The sequence below is a fragment of the Limanda limanda genome, chromosome 15 (genome assembly GCF_963576545.1).
Source record: "Limanda limanda chromosome 15, fLimLim1.1, whole genome shotgun sequence".
Taxonomy (NCBI): Eukaryota; Metazoa; Chordata; class Actinopteri; order Pleuronectiformes; family Pleuronectidae; genus Limanda; species Limanda limanda.
The window spans coordinates 18,102,184-18,119,143 of record NC_083650.1 but is presented as its reverse complement, the minus strand read 5'-3'; the positions used below and the strand labels follow the sequence as shown (position 1 = coordinate 18,119,143).

Here is a 16,960-nt window from a genome sequence, read left to right as displayed (position 1 = left end):
TGTTTTTTACACACTTGCCATTTTGATGGTGAAGAAACGTCGCGAAACTTCCAAAGTGACCCGGATCCCTGTAGTTAGCTGTGCACACAGACTGTATGTTCAAACACACACATGTTGTATGTAAGTGATAGTGTGTGGATAAGAGCAGGAGGGAAAGTGGCCGAAAAGGGAGTAAACTCGTAAAAGTAGTTTTCAGGCTTCACATTCAACAACTCTCCATAAAAGTTGTGTATAAAGTCCCACAAAAATGATTATATAGACCTATTGAAGTGTGTGTGTGGTGTTTTTTATATACATAGATTCAAATGACTTCTATACACTTTTTTATAAATATGAATTGCCTGTATTTATTATTGTTTACTTTATTTTTGTCTACATGAAAAGAAACATGGTAACACCACATTTTGTAATTTTTGAAATGATTTTTTTTTAAACATCGTGGAAATATACAAGGTAAGGCTTAATTTGAATTTATAATAAAATATGAGAAGAAGGGAATTTCTTTGCTCTTTTCAAAGCCCACTAGTCAACCTGTGTCTGTGGTAAATACAAGCTTCTGTCTCCCTCTAGTGAATTTGATAAACAAGTTAACTCCCTCACTCATGTGTCCTTAACAAAACCGCACCCATTACGGTACGTTGGCAAAACTAAGTCATAGTGAATCATATCCCTTACACAATATCAGCAGGTGGAACAACTTATTCACACCCTTTACTACAGATACATACAATAAAAAATAGAATTGAAAAAATACCACAACTAAAACCATTTAAACAAAATGTGCTAGTAACAAATCACAGTTATCTAAATGCTGAGAACATGGCTTTGAGGGATTATAAACTGTCATAAAATATTTTGTTGATAACTGTACCTGGCCTGTAGCAGATCAAGGTAGAGCCAGACTGAGATATTATTTAAACTGTTGGCTTGTTTATAACATTGTAATGTTTGATATACTCTCTTTTATAACATAATCATATTTTGTTTTAAAAAATCTGAATATTCAAAGTAGATAAAATAACAAAACTATTAGCATATTCCTTCTTAATGCACAGCCAGGATGCAAAAGAGTTGATGGTGTCAATTTGATGAATACATATATTAAATAGCACATTTTTGTTATACTGTCTGCATGTATAATCTGTATTAATCCTCAGTTATACTAAATAAAGCATTTCATTTTATTTTATTTATTAGATTGACAAAACAATATCAGGAAGACAACAAATGTGAATATTGTCCAGAATGGAATGCCAAAGCAGAGAATGGGTGTGTTGTTTTCTAGCTCAAAAGGATAAATAATAATATTATTTTATTTAACACTAACACTTTAAACAATGCTCAAAGACACTTGACATATGAGATAAAAACAGAGCAAGCGTATAAAGATGAACGTCATAATCACAAATAAAATGGACAGGCGGGGATTTATTTATTCATAGTATCTTCTCAATGCTGCATCATAGGTCATGGGCCAGTTACAACTCTTCTCTTTTGTTGTTATTTAAAGGTGACAATAGCGACATTGTCTAAACTGCGTAAACACTGAAAGGGACCCGTCATCTTTTCACAACATCAGCCCATCTTACGCACACATTTACGTATCCTTGGACTGTTGATTAGCACCTTTCAGACGCGGCGCTTCCTGAAAATGTGGTGTGTCCTGTTGTACTGGTTCTTCATGGGTGGTTTCCCAGAGCAGGAGGAGCACAATTGGGGCACATATAGTGACAAACAAGCACATGAGCAGGAGGACAGAGCCAAGAGGAACCAACATGCTGCACTTACTGGGAGTAAGTTAATCACACCTTCGTATATATCATTTCAGTCTTTTAGCAGAGGATGAGTTAAGTGTTTCTGTTATGAGGACTGTGACTGACTGTGTATTTCTGAATTCGCAGATCGTTGCTGGCCTTCTCTTAGTCATAATGTGCTTTTCAAAAGGACTTAAAGACGTGAGTTCACATTCACAGTGGTTATCTTGTACACGATGGAAGATGTTCTGTTCTAAAATGTCATTTAGATGAATATTTAGACATAAATCAGCCATAAGGAAACAGACTCAAACAAAGACGGCAGTGCACCTGCTAAAGGAAGTGAGCGCTGACGGGAAGAATGAAACAAAGTAAAATGATTCATTATGTTCCGCAGGGAAATAAACCTAAAAAACCACAGCTGCTGGAGGTGACCAACAACAACAACAACAAGAAGGTCAGTGATCATATACAGTTAAATTCTGTACTTACTCATAACTGTTATGAAATCCGCTAAATGTCTGATTTCTATTTCAATTTATTAACAGAAGGATCTGAGTGAAGAGGACGTGCATTTGTTGGCCAAGATCCTCTCCCTTGGATTGGTGGATGCAGACCCCAACTATCTCCACCATCTTAAAGGCTACAGAGACTTGCGTGTGGGCTGATCTCAGTCCAAAGAAAGACAGAAAGAGAGTGGGACACAGCTGTTCCTGGAGATCTCAGTGGACTTGGGGTGACATTGTATCAAGGCTGTTCAGCATTGGGTGATGGATTATACCGCAAGTCAAGCGATTCTCGCAGATGTTTCATGATTAATAATGAGCATGCACTTTATTAAGGTCAAACGTGGCTTTGGTAATCAATTCGGAATATTATGCCCATTGCATAGTGGGGTGATAACACTGATGCTGGATCATCGCTGCTGGTTTATTGCCTCACTAAAACCTGGATGTGGAAAATGCTTCTGACATTTTATATTTATTACATTCTTTTTTTAAATCAAAAATTGCTTTATTGGGCCTGTTTTCATGTTTGAATTACATTATTCAGGGATGCTTTGCAATGATAAATACTGCTGGTTGCATTACATCAGAACTGTTGTAAGCAATTGCACAACAAAAAGCGGCTAACCCATTTAAAGACAGACTATCTTACCCCAGCTACAATTGGCAGTCACATCTAAATGTTGAACTACTGTTTCGAAACTAATGTAACACAATGGGAAGAGTCATAAAGCCAGTTAATATGTATTATACTATCTATTAAGATTGGCTCACCTAAGCCACCACTGGTCCCACCAGACCAACAGATGAGAGTAATAAACTCAACAATGGTGTATTTTATCATTTTATATATTCAACTCTTTATTTGTAAGAGCAAGAATTTGTAAATCCTTTGCTCAAAAGTAAAAGTATGTTCTTGCTTTGGTGGATTAATACTTTATTTAAACATTTACATCCTGCAGAAAGTTACTTTGTTTTTGCTGCCATTTTGTTCATGTGCTCACCTGGAGAGACGGACAGAGCAGACAGACAGATAGACGGATTAGATGCAAGTTTACTCAAGTACAGGTATTTCTCTCCGTTCAAGCGTGTCAATGTCACTTACTCCACACGTAGGTGTTGAGCTTGTCCCCCAGCAGGTAGAACAAGGTCACCACAGACATGTTAAAGAAGAAGAAGCCAACCAGACCAGACGTGCTGAAGTGGCCGAGGAGGGGATACACCCAAATCCCTACCGACAAGTACACCCATATAATCCTGCAGAACGTTTTCAGGGAGAGAGGGAGAGAGAGAGTTGAAGGGGTTAAAAAAAGAAGCAGAAGAGCGTTTCCTGGTATCCCAGATCTGTCTGATCAGCTTGTACTGTCTTGTCTTCTCGGACTGTGTACTGTTCGGTCTTGTGCAAATATCTACCGGCAGAGTTCTCACCTGTTGACAATGCTGATACCGATGAATATGTCAGAAAAACAATAAAAAAAATCCTATCATCATCCGACAGTGTTTTTAATGTTTACTGCATGAAGATCAACAAGCAGAGTCACATTTTGTGAACCAGAACGAACAGAGGTTCAATGCTATCAGCCTAAAGCTGTTTGTGTTTTGAACTATATATAAAGATGAACAACATGACCGCTCACCAAAAGTGGAGCCAAATTAGCTTGAATGGCCCCTTGTGCTTGGCTGCATTATACATAATAAACACTACCTCCTCCATGTTAGAGGATGGGACATGGACCAAACTAAAATATGTCAAATAATACGTCAAACAGAATTTTTATCAAAAATGGCTTCTGTTATTATTGGTAGTTCTCATCACACTGATTTATGTTCACGTGTTTTCAGCTGAGTTTTGTCTTAATTAGTTATTTGATGCTATAATCAATGGCTGAAATAACATGACAGAAAGACTGACTCATGATTGGTCAAGCACATGTATTGGCATGGCATCAATATCCTCCACGATCAGTACTGCACAAACTCTGGAAATAGGAAAATATTGCCATCCGTATACTAGATTTATAAGTTTTGTGCCTTGGGATTAAGTCGATAGGTCATGTTGTCCATCTATATTTACAGACTCTGGTCTAGACAATCCATAGTAGAAACTCTGACACCCTGAGACAATGCTGTGCTTTTAGAGTCAGATAAAGGGATTTTGTCGTTTTTTTTTGTGTTACTCATATACCAATTAAAGTATGGAAATTCTTATCATGATTCTGCTGTACATGCTGAGTCATCTCTCACCAAGATAAGTAAGCCAAGCCCACTCCTCCTAACGCTGCCAGCGCGTGTTTCCTCTGTGGGTAGATGTGTGGCTGCAGCATCACTTCTCCAAGTAAAACGGGCATGACAAACGTATGCTGAGAAAACAGTGGTGGAGCAACTCATCATGTCTTTGTGGCTGTATATATTATATCACATATAATAATATTTAGATTACAAAGAAAGGAAGTTTACTGACCATAGAATGGTTTATCCATGGGGGGAAGAAGGTGTCGATAGTAGCAGGGTAGACTAACTCTCTGTCGTAGGCAAAGATCGTCCAGAAAAGCAGAACAACAAACTAAACAATTGCAGAGAAGAGACAGTTATTGCAAAAATGATAATTATAATTCTGTGGTCAAATGTTATTTTTTCTGAACTCTATTACTCACCATGCCTACAGGGAAAGCAAACACAGAGAACAGGAGGTCTTTACATCTGCTCAGAGTATTCTCAGACTTTTTACCAGGCTGTAGATCGTTCACTGCTGCCAGGCCAAAGAAACACATCTGCAATAACTGGAATATAATCAAGATTATTACTCTTCATCCTCCTTTTTACCTCAGTCAGGGAGGTTGTAGTGTTCTACTGCATGTTTGTTTGTCTGTCGGATAATTAACAGGGATATCACAAAAACTACAAAACAGATTTCCGCAAAAATTGTGGATATGGTATGGGTCAGAAGAGAATTTTTCCACATTTTTCTCAGAGAGTAATTCATGGATCTTGGAAAAAATCATGCACATTTACGGGACAGATATATATGAGTGTGTGCAATTTGGTGCAGATCCAAATAAAAATCATATCTAGTGAATTTAAATGTGGTTTCATAAGAGGACTGCTGGGTCTCAGCGGAGGTAGACACTCTACTGAGAGTCCCTCTAGTTTATATTTGCAATACATATTCAGCAGATGTATAACTAGGTAATAGAGGTATTGTACTCACCAAATTCAAAAACGTGAGGTACTTCCAAGGTCCTCCATAAACAAAGATTCCTGCTGGTAACTCCTCTCCATCCTTGGCAGCGAGGGTCTTCACAACAAAAGCGTACCAGCTGAACGCGGTGAGGTGATAGACTCTCCTCAGGGTGGAAGACATTCTAACATAAACTTATACTGGTCCCCAACAAACAACCAGATAAATGAAAACCAAGATAAAAACTAAAACTACTCTTTAAAACTAGATTTCAGTCGCGAGGAACTTCCAGGCAGTGCAGGTTCTTTAAAGATTACTGTAATTCAGTGTGAGCTTATAAAGTTTTTGAACGATGGAGGCAAGGCAACACTTCCAGACAAGAGGCCCACTGTTTCTTATGAAGCATAGGAAAGAGCCCTTTGTTCATTACTGTCGCGCTGCAGCATGTGACTGTGGGAAATTTCCTTTAAAGTGACAGCTTAATCACTCTGCTGGTGTTTTGCAAGAGAAGCCCCCTGATGTTAAGTAAAGTAAAGATGATTATGACAGGAGAGAGGAGAGGAGGGGCACAAGTTCTCCATCTTTTCAATAATACGAGCTTGTGTGGTGGCAGAAAGTGACCTAAAATACAGAGGAGAGCATCACACTCAGTCCCACTTGTCATCAGATATGTTGTTTCGTGGTTCACCTTTCACCTGTGTATAGGGTATGGTAGGGATACTTACAGAGACCTAAATGAACACTTGAATATCCTGCTCAAGTCTTTATGAGCTCATAGGAATTTGAAAAACGTGTGAAACTATGAATACAGGCTAAAACTACAGTTTTGGTTAAGAAGGTGAGTTTCTCATTCACTCCGTCTCACAAAATGCAGAAAAAGCTTTCAAACTGTGAAATAAATTAATAATTGCACATTTGGTTAAGATGGAGGCTGTCTTAATCAATCAGTTACATAAACTGCAGAAAAACTTGCTTGTGGCTGTTTGGGTCAAAACAGCTCTAAACACATAAAAGTCCCAAATGTATGATGTAATAGAAAAAACATAAAGTCTATTGTAGCAGCCACGTGAGGCTGTTTATTTCATTTGAGAAAAAAAAAGAGTGTGTAAGAGAGTGAAACTAGATGAGAAGCTTATGTATCTACAAACAGTGTTTTTGTGCTCTTGTCCACATGGTCACAGATTAGTGTTGCAGTAACATTTAGCCTGAGGGTGGTGCTAGAGCAAACGTCATTGAGGTGACACATTCATTGTTCGAGTCGTTAGTGTACACAGGTTGTGTAACTTTGGGTAGGTCATAATGATGTAACGCCTGATGTAATCAATATACATATGATTCTATAATAAGTAGTTCATTGCAATCAACAACATGTGCAAGTATGTGCTTAACATCTGTGAAATGGCAAAACAACTTGCTATAAAAAGAACAAGTCCCATGTGCAGCCCCAAAGATCAACTCAAGAAAAGCACACATTCATTAATACACACAGTAAATGACCTTCAATCATGTCAAACCAGGAATAATTTGAAAAGGTTTTTCATGTCTGCAGTGTTTAGGAATACATTAAAACAAAAATAATCAAGTTTCCACAAAAGTATATGATAAGAAAAGCATGGGTGTAAATAATAAGATGAGGCTGAATTCCATTTAGGATTCATTGTCCCTGTATAGTGCATGTTGGCTCACTGTCACTCAAATGGTGGTGGAAGATGGAAACATCTAATAGCAACTGCTACTATTAGAACAAGTCACAATATCTGCTGTGAAAAACACAAATCATGATATGCTGTATGTTAATTATGATACTTCACTGATTTAAATTAATAAAGAACTTTTCATTTGTAACATCAGACACAAAGGAGCCAGAAAAAAAACATATTTGTAAGAAATTTTATTTACAAATGACAAATGTTACTGAGGACAGGCATCATAAATCAGGCGTCATAAATCATTCACACTCACTCACAAGTGTGTAACTGTTGTACTCCACATACTGTTCAACCTCTGAGCAGGTTTCAGCAATTCAGGTATGACAGCTTTTCGTTTAAAAAAAAAAAAATCACTGGGTCAAGAAAAGAGTTGGTTGCAGCACAATACAATACCTCATAAAAACTTACATCTAACACAGTTTCACCTTTGTTTCACAAATCATCTTAACATTTTTTTATTAACTTTCCTATGTAACAAATACTTTGGGTGATTTGGCTGAACAAGCAGGTTTTAAGACCGAAATTAAACCTCTTTTAAGTTAATATTCTGTAGAAAACATATTGTACAATGTGACACTGCAGGTAAATCATGTTTAAGCTGGTATTCTGCTTCAAGGGCCGAGTCAGATGACAAAGAATTTAAGTTAGTTTATTTACATCAGAACAATAACCGCCTATCATGGATATGGGTTTACAGATCTACCTTTTACACAACTACTTGTCAAAATCACCATCCTTTGTTTAACACGATAGAGAAATACTATCATTCACAACAGTATGTTACAGTTTGACCAACTCAAAATCACCAATTTACCTTAACATCACATTTACTCAAAAAAAACACTTACAGCACAACTTACGCTGTAAAAAAAAAAAAGAGGCAAGGACAGGCATTGCACTTTACCCATGCAGTCAGTAAAATATATTTTGATCACACACATATTCTCAGTCCATGTACTTTTCACACTGGTAGCAACCTGCTGCTTCCCCACAGTAAGTTGTCCTTTGGTACATGTCATGTGGCAGCAGGATTGTTTTCTTTAGTATCAGTTTCACCGTTTGAAAGTTTGTGCTTTTGGTGAGAAAATGTCTCGGTCATCACTCACACTTTTGGTCACGAGTTCACCTTCTTTCTACTTTATTCTCTTCAGAAATCCTTGGATACCAGTTAAGGGGCCATCTGGAAAAGATGCAGAGACAAGCCATTTCTTAACAAAGCTGCGTCTCAATGCATTTAACTAGGTGAGAGTTCCTAAGTTGTGGTGTGTATTCATACCTCAAATCGACTGTAAACTTTCCTCTCCTTCCTCATGCTCTGGATCCTCTCAAGCAGCTTCTCCTTCTCCTGTGTCGACTTGGGCTGCGCTCTCCCCAGCGACCCTCTCTCTTTCTCCCGCTTGGCATTTTTGTCAGCTTCATCTTCTTTCTCGTCGTCGGTGACAGGAGCCTCCTTTGTGGCCTCGTTCCTGCTCTGACTGTTGGCAGAGATCTGCTCCAGGAGCAGCTTGGTGTCGTCTCGGAGGTTGCTGCTCGCGAGCACGTTGGCTGTAGATGACTGGTAGCGAGACTGGCTGGTTTTCGGCTGCTTGGACTGTTGTGACGGAGGAACGGCTTCGGTTGATGTGTTCTCCGGGCAGATGTTTTGGCTCAACTGTTCATTTTTCTTTTCACTTCTGACAGACTCCTGCGTAATACTTTTATTTATTTTGTTTTTGGCCTCGACATTCTCAGGTTTTTCCTCACCAGGGTCTTTGCTCATTCCCATCTGTTGGTCTAATTTACTATCTTCAGCAGGTTCAGGTGGCTCTGAAGGTTGGCTATCTGAAGTCACAGATTCAGGTGTTGGCTCTGGCTCTGTTAAAATTTCTGAGGTAGGCTCAGTTGGGCTAGAAGTTTCTGCAGAATCATTCGAGTCTGTCGCAACCTGCTTTGGAAGAAAGAGTTTGTCTGTGGGGCTGCATGAGGAAATGTTGGTTGCTGCTTTTTCAGCCTCAGGGGACAAAGCTTCCCCAACTGACTCACTCAGAGGAGAGGAAGGTGATGCTGTTTCAACAGGAGTAGGAGTGACAGATCCTGTCAGGTTAAGTTCAGATGGTGGGGTTGCTTGTGTCGGTGCATCTTGTGGAGATGCTTTTGATGTGGACTGGGAAGCATCAGCAGTGATGTCTGGTTTGACAGGAGAGCCTGTTTCTGATGGAGTATCAGGCAGGAGGTTGAGAGTAGTAGTCTTAATTTGATCAGGCCTGGAAGTGGAGCTTTTCAGATCAGATACATTAGGTAGAGCTGACTTGGGTGATAAAGGGCTAGGACTTGGAGATGCGATATCAGATTTGACGTCCTCTGGTGATGCAAGAACCTCAGTCTTCTCTGCAGCAGATTCTGATTTACCGACATCTTTTTCTGGAGGTGTGGGAGCACAAGATTCGTTAGAGTCTGCCACTGTGGTGGACGTTAATGAGGATGTGGCTGGTTCTACAACAGCGCTACATGTGTCAGGAGAAATTTCCAATTCCAAATTTGAAGAATCCACTGCTGAAGGGGTCTCAGATGACGTCAACATGGAAACAGACTCTACAGACTCAGAGGGTGTTGATTCTGCAGTGGTTTCTTTAACTGTTTGTTTAACCTCCGATTTATCCAGATTTGGAGACAATATGCTGGATTTGGGGGTTGAGCCGGAGTCTTCTTGGGTAACATCAGAACATAAAGACTTTTCTGGAGTGGAAAGAGGAGCAGAGATAGAGGCTGGAGGACTTGGACGGATCTGTGCACCAGAATCTGACAGGATGGGATCAGAGGAAGAGCTTTGAACTGAAGGGTGAGAAGAACTCTTTTCTGATCCAGTTGGTTGTTTGGATAACGGCGCAGGTGAAACCTGTTCTGATTCAGGTATCTGGGTTTTAGAATCCAATGCATCTGATACCTCCACTGAACTGGGAGTGAGAGAACTGGACTCTTTTGAGGTAAAAGGAGAGGAAACATCAGTAGGTGCAGAGTTTGTTGATGTAGGTTGATTACTTAGGCTACTCTCTGTTACAGCAGGTTTTGACAGCTTTGAGTCTTCAAGGGGAGATTCAGTCTCTGCAGAATCCAACGAAGAGGATGCCGGTGTGCTGATTTGTTGCTCTTTCTTCTTTGAATCAGTAGAAACCCCCTTTTGTTCCTCTTTACAGCTTTGGAAACTGCTGGGATCCTTTTCATCAAGACTAGCCTGCTTCTTAGTCCCATCACTGGCCTCTAACGACAGACTGGCCGATGACTCACACTCTTGTGCGGATGCTGTTTTCCCGGCATCATCTGCAGTAACATTTTTTTCAGACACACCCTCAGATGATGACGTATTAGTCATCTTTTCTGGGGCAACATTTGGACCAGGTTCCTCCTTTTTAACAGCGGTCTTGTTTTTAAGATCAGTCGGATTCATCTGAGCTTTTTCTTTGCTCTTTTCAGCCTCTGCAGCCTTTTCTGCTTTGCGCTTTGCAGCCAGCTCTTTGAAAAAACTGAACCTTGCATCAGGATCATTCATATCTATATATGATGACGTGCTGAGCACAGATTTGGTTGATTGTGCTGGCAGATCAGGTTTGGGCAGCTCAGCTTCAGGAGGCTCCAGCACTGCACTGTTTTCTGAAAGATCTTTTGAATCTTCTACCTTTGATGGATCTTTATCATCCGCTTTACTGTTTCCATCCTCTGTCTTGGATGTTTCTGTGGCTGAGTTATCAATAGTGTTTGACTTTGTGTAACGGCTCCATTCAAAAGGTTCTCTTGTTCGCCTTTTTCCCAAAACCTGTGAAACAAAAGGCAGTTTTGTCTGTTCTGCTTCGTTTTTGTCACTTTCCTCATCCTGTTGCCCTTGGGCGGTTTTGGTATCCTGATCGAGTGAGCTGAATATCAGAGAGGATCGTAACCTGGAGGTCCTTGGTGTCGCAGCGTTGTATATTCTCCGGAACGACTCCTCCCTTAGAAGAGGGGTTGGTTTGGGCTCTTTCAGTTCCACTTCCTCTGCCTTTTCCACTTCTGCTGTGGACGATGACTCTGAAGATGTTGGTGTGGTTCTGGCTTCTGCTGCCACTGCAGGAGGTTTGTCTGGCACTTTTTTGGGCTTCTCTCGCACAGTGGCTTTGATATAACTTGGCATCTGACTTGCCCTGGGTATTGTAGGTACCTTGAACTCTCTGACGTTAGGGATTTTAGGAAATGTTAAATCTACACCCGTAGATGTTTGCTGTACGGGGTTTGACGTCTCTTCAAATGGGTCTGGTCCCTGAGGTGTTGCCATAGACAGGCCCTCATCTCCCGGATTATCACATGCACTGAGGTATGAGCTAATCCTCCAGCTTCTCAGCCCTCGTTTCACCGAGGGGTCCTTGCGGTTAGTGCTAGGCTCCTGGGAAAACTGCTTCTGATCTGATCGGTTTGAGGGGGTGGGAGACGTTTGATAAACATATGGCTGACCTGAACTCTGTCTTCTATGGTGAGGTGAACTAATCGGTAAATCCGCTGAAGATGGTAATTTATCTGAGCTCTGATCAGAGTCCAAATTTCTGGTGGAGGCTAAATAGTTAAGCACTGGGTCAAAGCCATCAGGTGGTTGTATCTCTTGTGAATTAACAGGTTCAGGGTATTGATCTTCTGAATTAAAGTCTTGATTCCAGAACTTGTCATAGTCTGCTTCTGGTCCTGGTATAGGCCCCCTGTGAAACTGCCTTCCCTGGCTCTCGGGCTCCTGCACTCCCTGTTGCTGCAGGAACTGGCTCGAGAAACGACCCTGAACCCCTTCAGCGTAACTGTGACGTTTGAAAGCAGGATTGTCGAGCATGGTAATCCTGGAGGGGCCCTGATCGTAAGGCTGATCCATGCGGGGTTGCTGGGGAGAATATCTACCGTATACATCTGAAGGACCCTGAGGGGCTTCCTGTCTTTTGAGCGGCATCAATCTCCAGTCCACGTCCATCCGATCATCGAAGGAATGTCTCGTCCGTTCCTCTGGATGACCGGTGTCCAGCGGTAGAAATTTCCTGGGCTCTCTGTGCAGTGCAGTTCTTTCACTTATGTGTTGCCTCTTTTGTGAGTTAAAATCTTCCATCGGAGCGTGCATTTTGTCAAGCATCAGCGGCTGCGACTGAGCAAACAGAATCCGAAACTCTTCATCAAAGGTCGATACCAGCTTTCCTAGGAAAAGGTGCGCCATAGAGCGGTGGAGCTTCTCGAAAGACCACATGAAGCTGTACAAAAACAATAAGTGGGTATTAATAGAAGCACTTCAAACCAGTTTTGTAAAACAAACAGATGCCAATTGATTAAATCCATTAAACGTGTTTTGTTTTTTTTTACAAATGTCTGTGTCAAATTTGAGAGGTGTGGCTTTCTGTGACAACTTTGAATATCTTCACCTGTAGTTTCCGCTCAGCACAGCCCTGCAGTCTGTCAACAGGAAGCGATTCATCATCTGACCCTTGAAGGTTTTCCCTGAGCGACATTGATACGTGACGCCGGACACTGTTCTCACACGTAGAAACTGCAACACAAACATGAAATCACCCAATCATGACGCATATTGAGACGAAATACCACATCTAGTGGCGTTGAGTGTTATTATTGCAATTCGAGCTAGGTGGCAGCATTGCATTAGCACAGCCTTTGAGATCAGGAGATAGAAAATGGCTGCATTTCAACTGCTCTTTTTCAGTCATATGCAGTTACTGTGATTTCTATTCATCTGTTCGAGGGACAATACATATTATTTAACATGAATGTGAAGTAAAGCAGGAACATAGAAAAGTATATGGTTAAAACAACTCAACATTAGTGCTACAGACAAAACCAAGAGCCACAAAGCCCACCAAGTGAAAGCAAACATGCAGCAACTGACAAACACAATAACTCAACACACAAGACAAAACATAAAATGTCCTTATGACGATTTATATAGTATGTAAGATTCACATTGCCTGACGTAAAAACATGTAAAAAAATTGTACATCACTGTAGTTTGCTCAATAACTGTGTAATACATTTCTAATAGTCGAGTCAGTTGGAGCTGGTATGTACCTTCTGTATGTGATTGTCATGAGTGGAAAAGAACAGTAAGAGGCAACATAAGTAAAGTTCTATATTTATCTTACAGTCACCAAACAGACGCAAGAAAAGCCCAAAAGCAGCAATGTTTCATCTATGTGTGACTTCCACATTCCTGTCAGAGCCAGAGCAAGAGCCAGTTTATCAAATAGGAAAAACATTCCCAAAACCTTTGGGCACTATAGGTTTGGGCAAATGTTGTTCAAACTATGTATTCGGTTCTCAAGTGAATGTTTACAGCAGCAACTCGGTGAACATGAACATGTCTGTGACTAGAATGTCCATGTTCGTCACAGTGAAAGTCAGTGGAGCAGTCGTTTTTGGAGCTTTACGACACAGAGGAACAAACAATACCAGACTTAAGAACCACACAATACTTGTTAGCAGTAGGATCAGTTCATTCATGTCTTTTTTGTATTACTTTTCATTGAATCTGATAAACAACAAAAGAAATATAGAATATCACCAGACAAATACTTTAGTAGTTCAAGGTATATATATACGCATATTTTGTGTTTTTATCTGCTAGTCAAACACTAGTCAAAGCTGTAATTAGTGAATTAGTCTTAGAGGACTCACTTGAAGGCTCTGCAGATCGACCCTGCAGTTGGTCACCATGTTGACGAAGTGGTGTGTGTTCTGCTCATCTAAAATGATGTAGACGGCCACATTCCTCATGGCAGCGTTGAGAATATCCGCAAATATGTCAACATCCGTAAATATGTCCATCACCACAGCAATGACCTGAGAAGACAAAACCACAAAACAGAAACCAGTGTGAAAACAAAACTGGATGATGACTCAGTCCGTTTGGCATGAATGGGTCTCGTAGAGGAAGTGAGCGGCCGACCTGCTGAGCGTTCTTGATGAGGCGCCGGGCCTGCTCCTTGATGCTCGGCATGTCGGGCTCGGGGGGGCTGACCAGTGTGGTGATCTCCGTGGGCCCGACGAAATGATGCAGCTGAGGCCAGCCGAGGTCCAGACCCGGGACGTCCAGGTCCGAGTGGATGGGCCAGTAAGTGTCTGAGGAGCCATCTTCCCCGGTCTCCAGAAAGTGCTGTTCAGGGTGGTGGCTCTGATTTGGGACCTGCACAGAGTCCTGGATGTACTGAATCTCAGGTGTGGACAGGAAGTCCACCACATCCGCAAACTGGAGGAACTTATAGTATCCTTCCAAATCCTCCTCAACCAGTGCGTCGATGGCTAGGCGGTACTCCTCCCGATAGTGAGGAGGGAGGTAGTTGGGGTCCAGGGGGTTATCCCCAGAAGAGGAGCACTGAGAGCGTCGTGCCATACTGTAGACTGGAGAGGGCGAGAGGAGACACAGGGAATGAATTATCTCGGCCAACAAGGTTGTTTTGTTCACTTGCTTGTTTTTTAGTTGGTTTGTTTTTAAACAAGATTACACAAACACAACTGGATGGTTTTCCACAAAACGTTTTGGAAGGTTGGGACAGATCCAGGAATTTATTTTCAGATTTCTTTACCATTGTGACATATGGCTTTTTTTCAACAGGTTCACTAATTTCTCAGAGAAGAAATAAAAAATCTTGCATGTTTAGGGAGTGTGCAATTTGGTGCAGATCCAAATAAAAATCTGAATCTGAGAAATCTAGATGTTTAAACAATATCTAAATTCATAAGGGAACTGTTGGGCCTTGGAGGAGCAATGTGCTCTACTGAGTGCCATCCTTATTGAATATAGAATAAATCATTTCCACACCACACATTTGATTCAGCTGGACAGTGTTGAACTCAATTAGATCTGAAATCATCATTGTTTATAGAAAACTCTGATCATCAGTTACAGTATTGAATAAGAATTCAATAAGAGGGTCAGATTACATTTTGAGGACGTCACCTTGAGCTCTGGGAACTAGCTCTGGGAAGTTTTTGACACTTTATGAACCAAAATACTAATCATGAGAGAAATTAGACAATAATTGAGGATCGGCCCTAAATGAAATGTCATTGTTTATTTTCTTTGAGAACATATTTCACTGTGACACATCATGTTGTCTCTTTGCTCAATTCTATGGTGGAAAAATCAATGATTCAAAGTTAACAAGAGCAACAAAACACATGACTACACTGGTTTGAGAATCCGTTTGACTACTTAATGTGTATTTGAATGCTTTAGCCAAATGGAGATACAATGTCAACATCGGAAATTCCACAGCTCAGCCTCATTAAGAAGTCAGCAGTTTGAGCTCATCCTGATCTCAGATCTGCAGATTCCAGAGCCAGTATCGCAGTGATCAGACTCGCAGCAGCTCGGGGAGAAGCAGAGGAATCTGACCACAGGACAGATGATCATGGGTGCGGCTCCTGCTTCTCCAGTAAAAAAAAACTAAAGCCTTCATTTGCAAGTTCACGCAAAGCCACAGAAATGAGACGGGCCAAAGGAAACGACCCCGCTCCAAAGCAAACACACGAAAACAAAGAAAAACAGGAAGAAGGGATTCACAGAGTAAACTACAGGCGGAATAGTTTAGGTGCAGGATAGAAGAGTTAGAGCAGGACTTTTTTACTGACTTGTCTCCACAGATGTGTCGCGTCACAGAGCTGTAACACAGGTATGCGTGGATCCATATGTTACACTCCCCCCCCCCCCCCCCCCTTCACCTTTACATTCAGATCGCACTGACTCACCTCAGAGATAACGTGGATCCGTCAATCTTCTCCTCACAGGAAACGTCAAACCCGTCCTGTCATCTGGTCTCTTCCTCCATGTTTTTACTTTTCCTCCGCGGTCGCGTCGCTCCTCAAGTCCATCGGGGGACTCGTCGAAAGTGTGTCGTTGTGTTACGCCGCCTTTTCCCCCCTTGTCTTGTCGTCACCAGCGGAACCAGTTTGCTGTCATGCTCGAGGCATGCTGGAGAGAATGTGCCGGAGACTCAGAGGCTCCCAGCGGCTCTGAGGGAAACTTCTCTGTCGACACACTTCGCCCCGCCTCGACTGGAGCTGTGCAGTCTGCAGAGAGAGAGAGAGTCCATGATCTGAGTCCTGAGCTCTGCATACGAGTTCCTGTCCCACCGAGGAGACACTGGTCCGACCTGTGGACATTCAACATGCTGCCTCAGCCTGGTTGGGTTGGACCGGTCCAACACACTCCATTAAAGCGTCACTCATCAGAATCAGAATCAGAATCAGCAGAATCAGAAGTATTTTATTGCAAAGAACGTTTACACATACAAGGAATTTGCTCTGGTTAATGGTGCATACAATGAACATGGAAACATAAAAACGCAATAAATACAACATACATAGGAGAGCAATAAAAAGTAGGAAACCAGTATATATTTACTATATACTTCTTATTTACTCAGTTTTTACCCATATTTATACAAAGTAACATTTATTTTGACATAAACCTTTCTGAATAAAAATATATAAAAGATAAAAGATATAAAAAGTGAAGTAAAAAGTGTAATGCTAAATGCAAAACAGTGAACAGTGTCAGATTGCAATATGCAATGTAATGCAGTATACTATAATATGATATGATAAAATGTGTTAATTTAACACATCCTAGACGTGTGGGGGTGGAATAAAAGTCCGAGTCAGGTGGGGGTCCCGGGCCTTGTTGATAAGGTCAACTGCCATTCATGTCTTTATCACACACTCACAAAACAAAAACACTTTCCCCCGGACTTAGTACTTTAGCATAGCCAGCAGGAGACCCTGGATCTATGACATGATTTTGGTGACAAAATACAGTATTAAACCGAA

General features: G+C 41.2%; 2 protein-coding genes across 2 annotated transcripts; both read right to left on the bottom strand.

The window, feature by feature from the left end:
* Nucleotides 1–3,357: 3,357 nt before the first annotated feature.
* On the bottom strand, nucleotides 3,358–5,621 carry LOC133020199 (androgen-dependent TFPI-regulating protein). The gene is made up of 5 exons (XM_061086677.1): nucleotides 5,469–5,621; nucleotides 4,915–5,040; nucleotides 4,722–4,823; nucleotides 4,505–4,620; nucleotides 3,358–3,517 (listed from the first exon to the last, which is right to left on the bottom strand). The coding sequence occupies exons 1-5, from the start codon at nucleotides 5,619–5,621 to the stop codon at nucleotides 3,358–3,360; spliced, it is 657 nt and encodes a 218-aa protein (XP_060942660.1).
* A 1,693-nt stretch (nucleotides 5,622–7,314) lies between these two features.
* fam83ha (family with sequence similarity 83 member Ha) lies at nucleotides 7,315–16,143 on the bottom strand. Its single transcript, XM_061087709.1, has 6 exons — nucleotides 15,881–16,143; nucleotides 14,079–14,530; nucleotides 13,808–13,972; nucleotides 12,544–12,668; nucleotides 8,424–12,375; nucleotides 7,315–8,327 (listed from the first exon to the last, which is right to left on the bottom strand). The coding sequence occupies exons 2-6, from the start codon at nucleotides 14,520–14,522 to the stop codon at nucleotides 8,316–8,318; spliced, it is 4,698 nt and encodes a 1,565-aa protein (XP_060943692.1). The 5' UTR covers nucleotides 14,523–14,530; nucleotides 15,881–16,143; the 3' UTR covers nucleotides 7,315–8,315.
* Nucleotides 16,144–16,960: the final 817 nt, after the last annotated feature.

Excerpts from the sequence above, each read along its gene's own strand:
- LOC133020199 (XM_061086677.1), bottom strand. The coding sequence starts at position 5,621 with ATGTCTTCCACCCTGAGGAGAGTCTATCACCTCACCGCGTTCAGCTGG. Across the intron at positions 4,621-4,721 it reads CATGGATAAACCATTCTATG|CATACGTTTGTCATGCCCGT; the intron begins GTCAGTAAACTT and ends CTGTTTTCTCAG. Across the intron at positions 3,518-4,504 it reads GGCTTGGCTTACTTATCTTG|GATTATATGGGTGTACTTGT; the intron begins GTGAGAGATGAC and ends AACGTTCTGCAG.
- fam83ha (XM_061087709.1), bottom strand. The coding sequence starts at position 14,522 with ATGGCACGACGCTCTCAGTGCTCCTCTTCTGGGGATAACCCCCTGGAC. Across the intron at positions 13,973-14,078 it reads TCATCAAGAACGCTCAGCAG|GTCATTGCTGTGGTGATGGA; the intron begins GTCGGCCGCTCA and ends TTGTCTTCTCAG. Across the intron at positions 12,669-13,807 it reads TCGATCTGCAGAGCCTTCAA|TTTCTACGTGTGAGAACAGT; the intron begins GTGAGTCCTCTA and ends TTTGTGTTGCAG.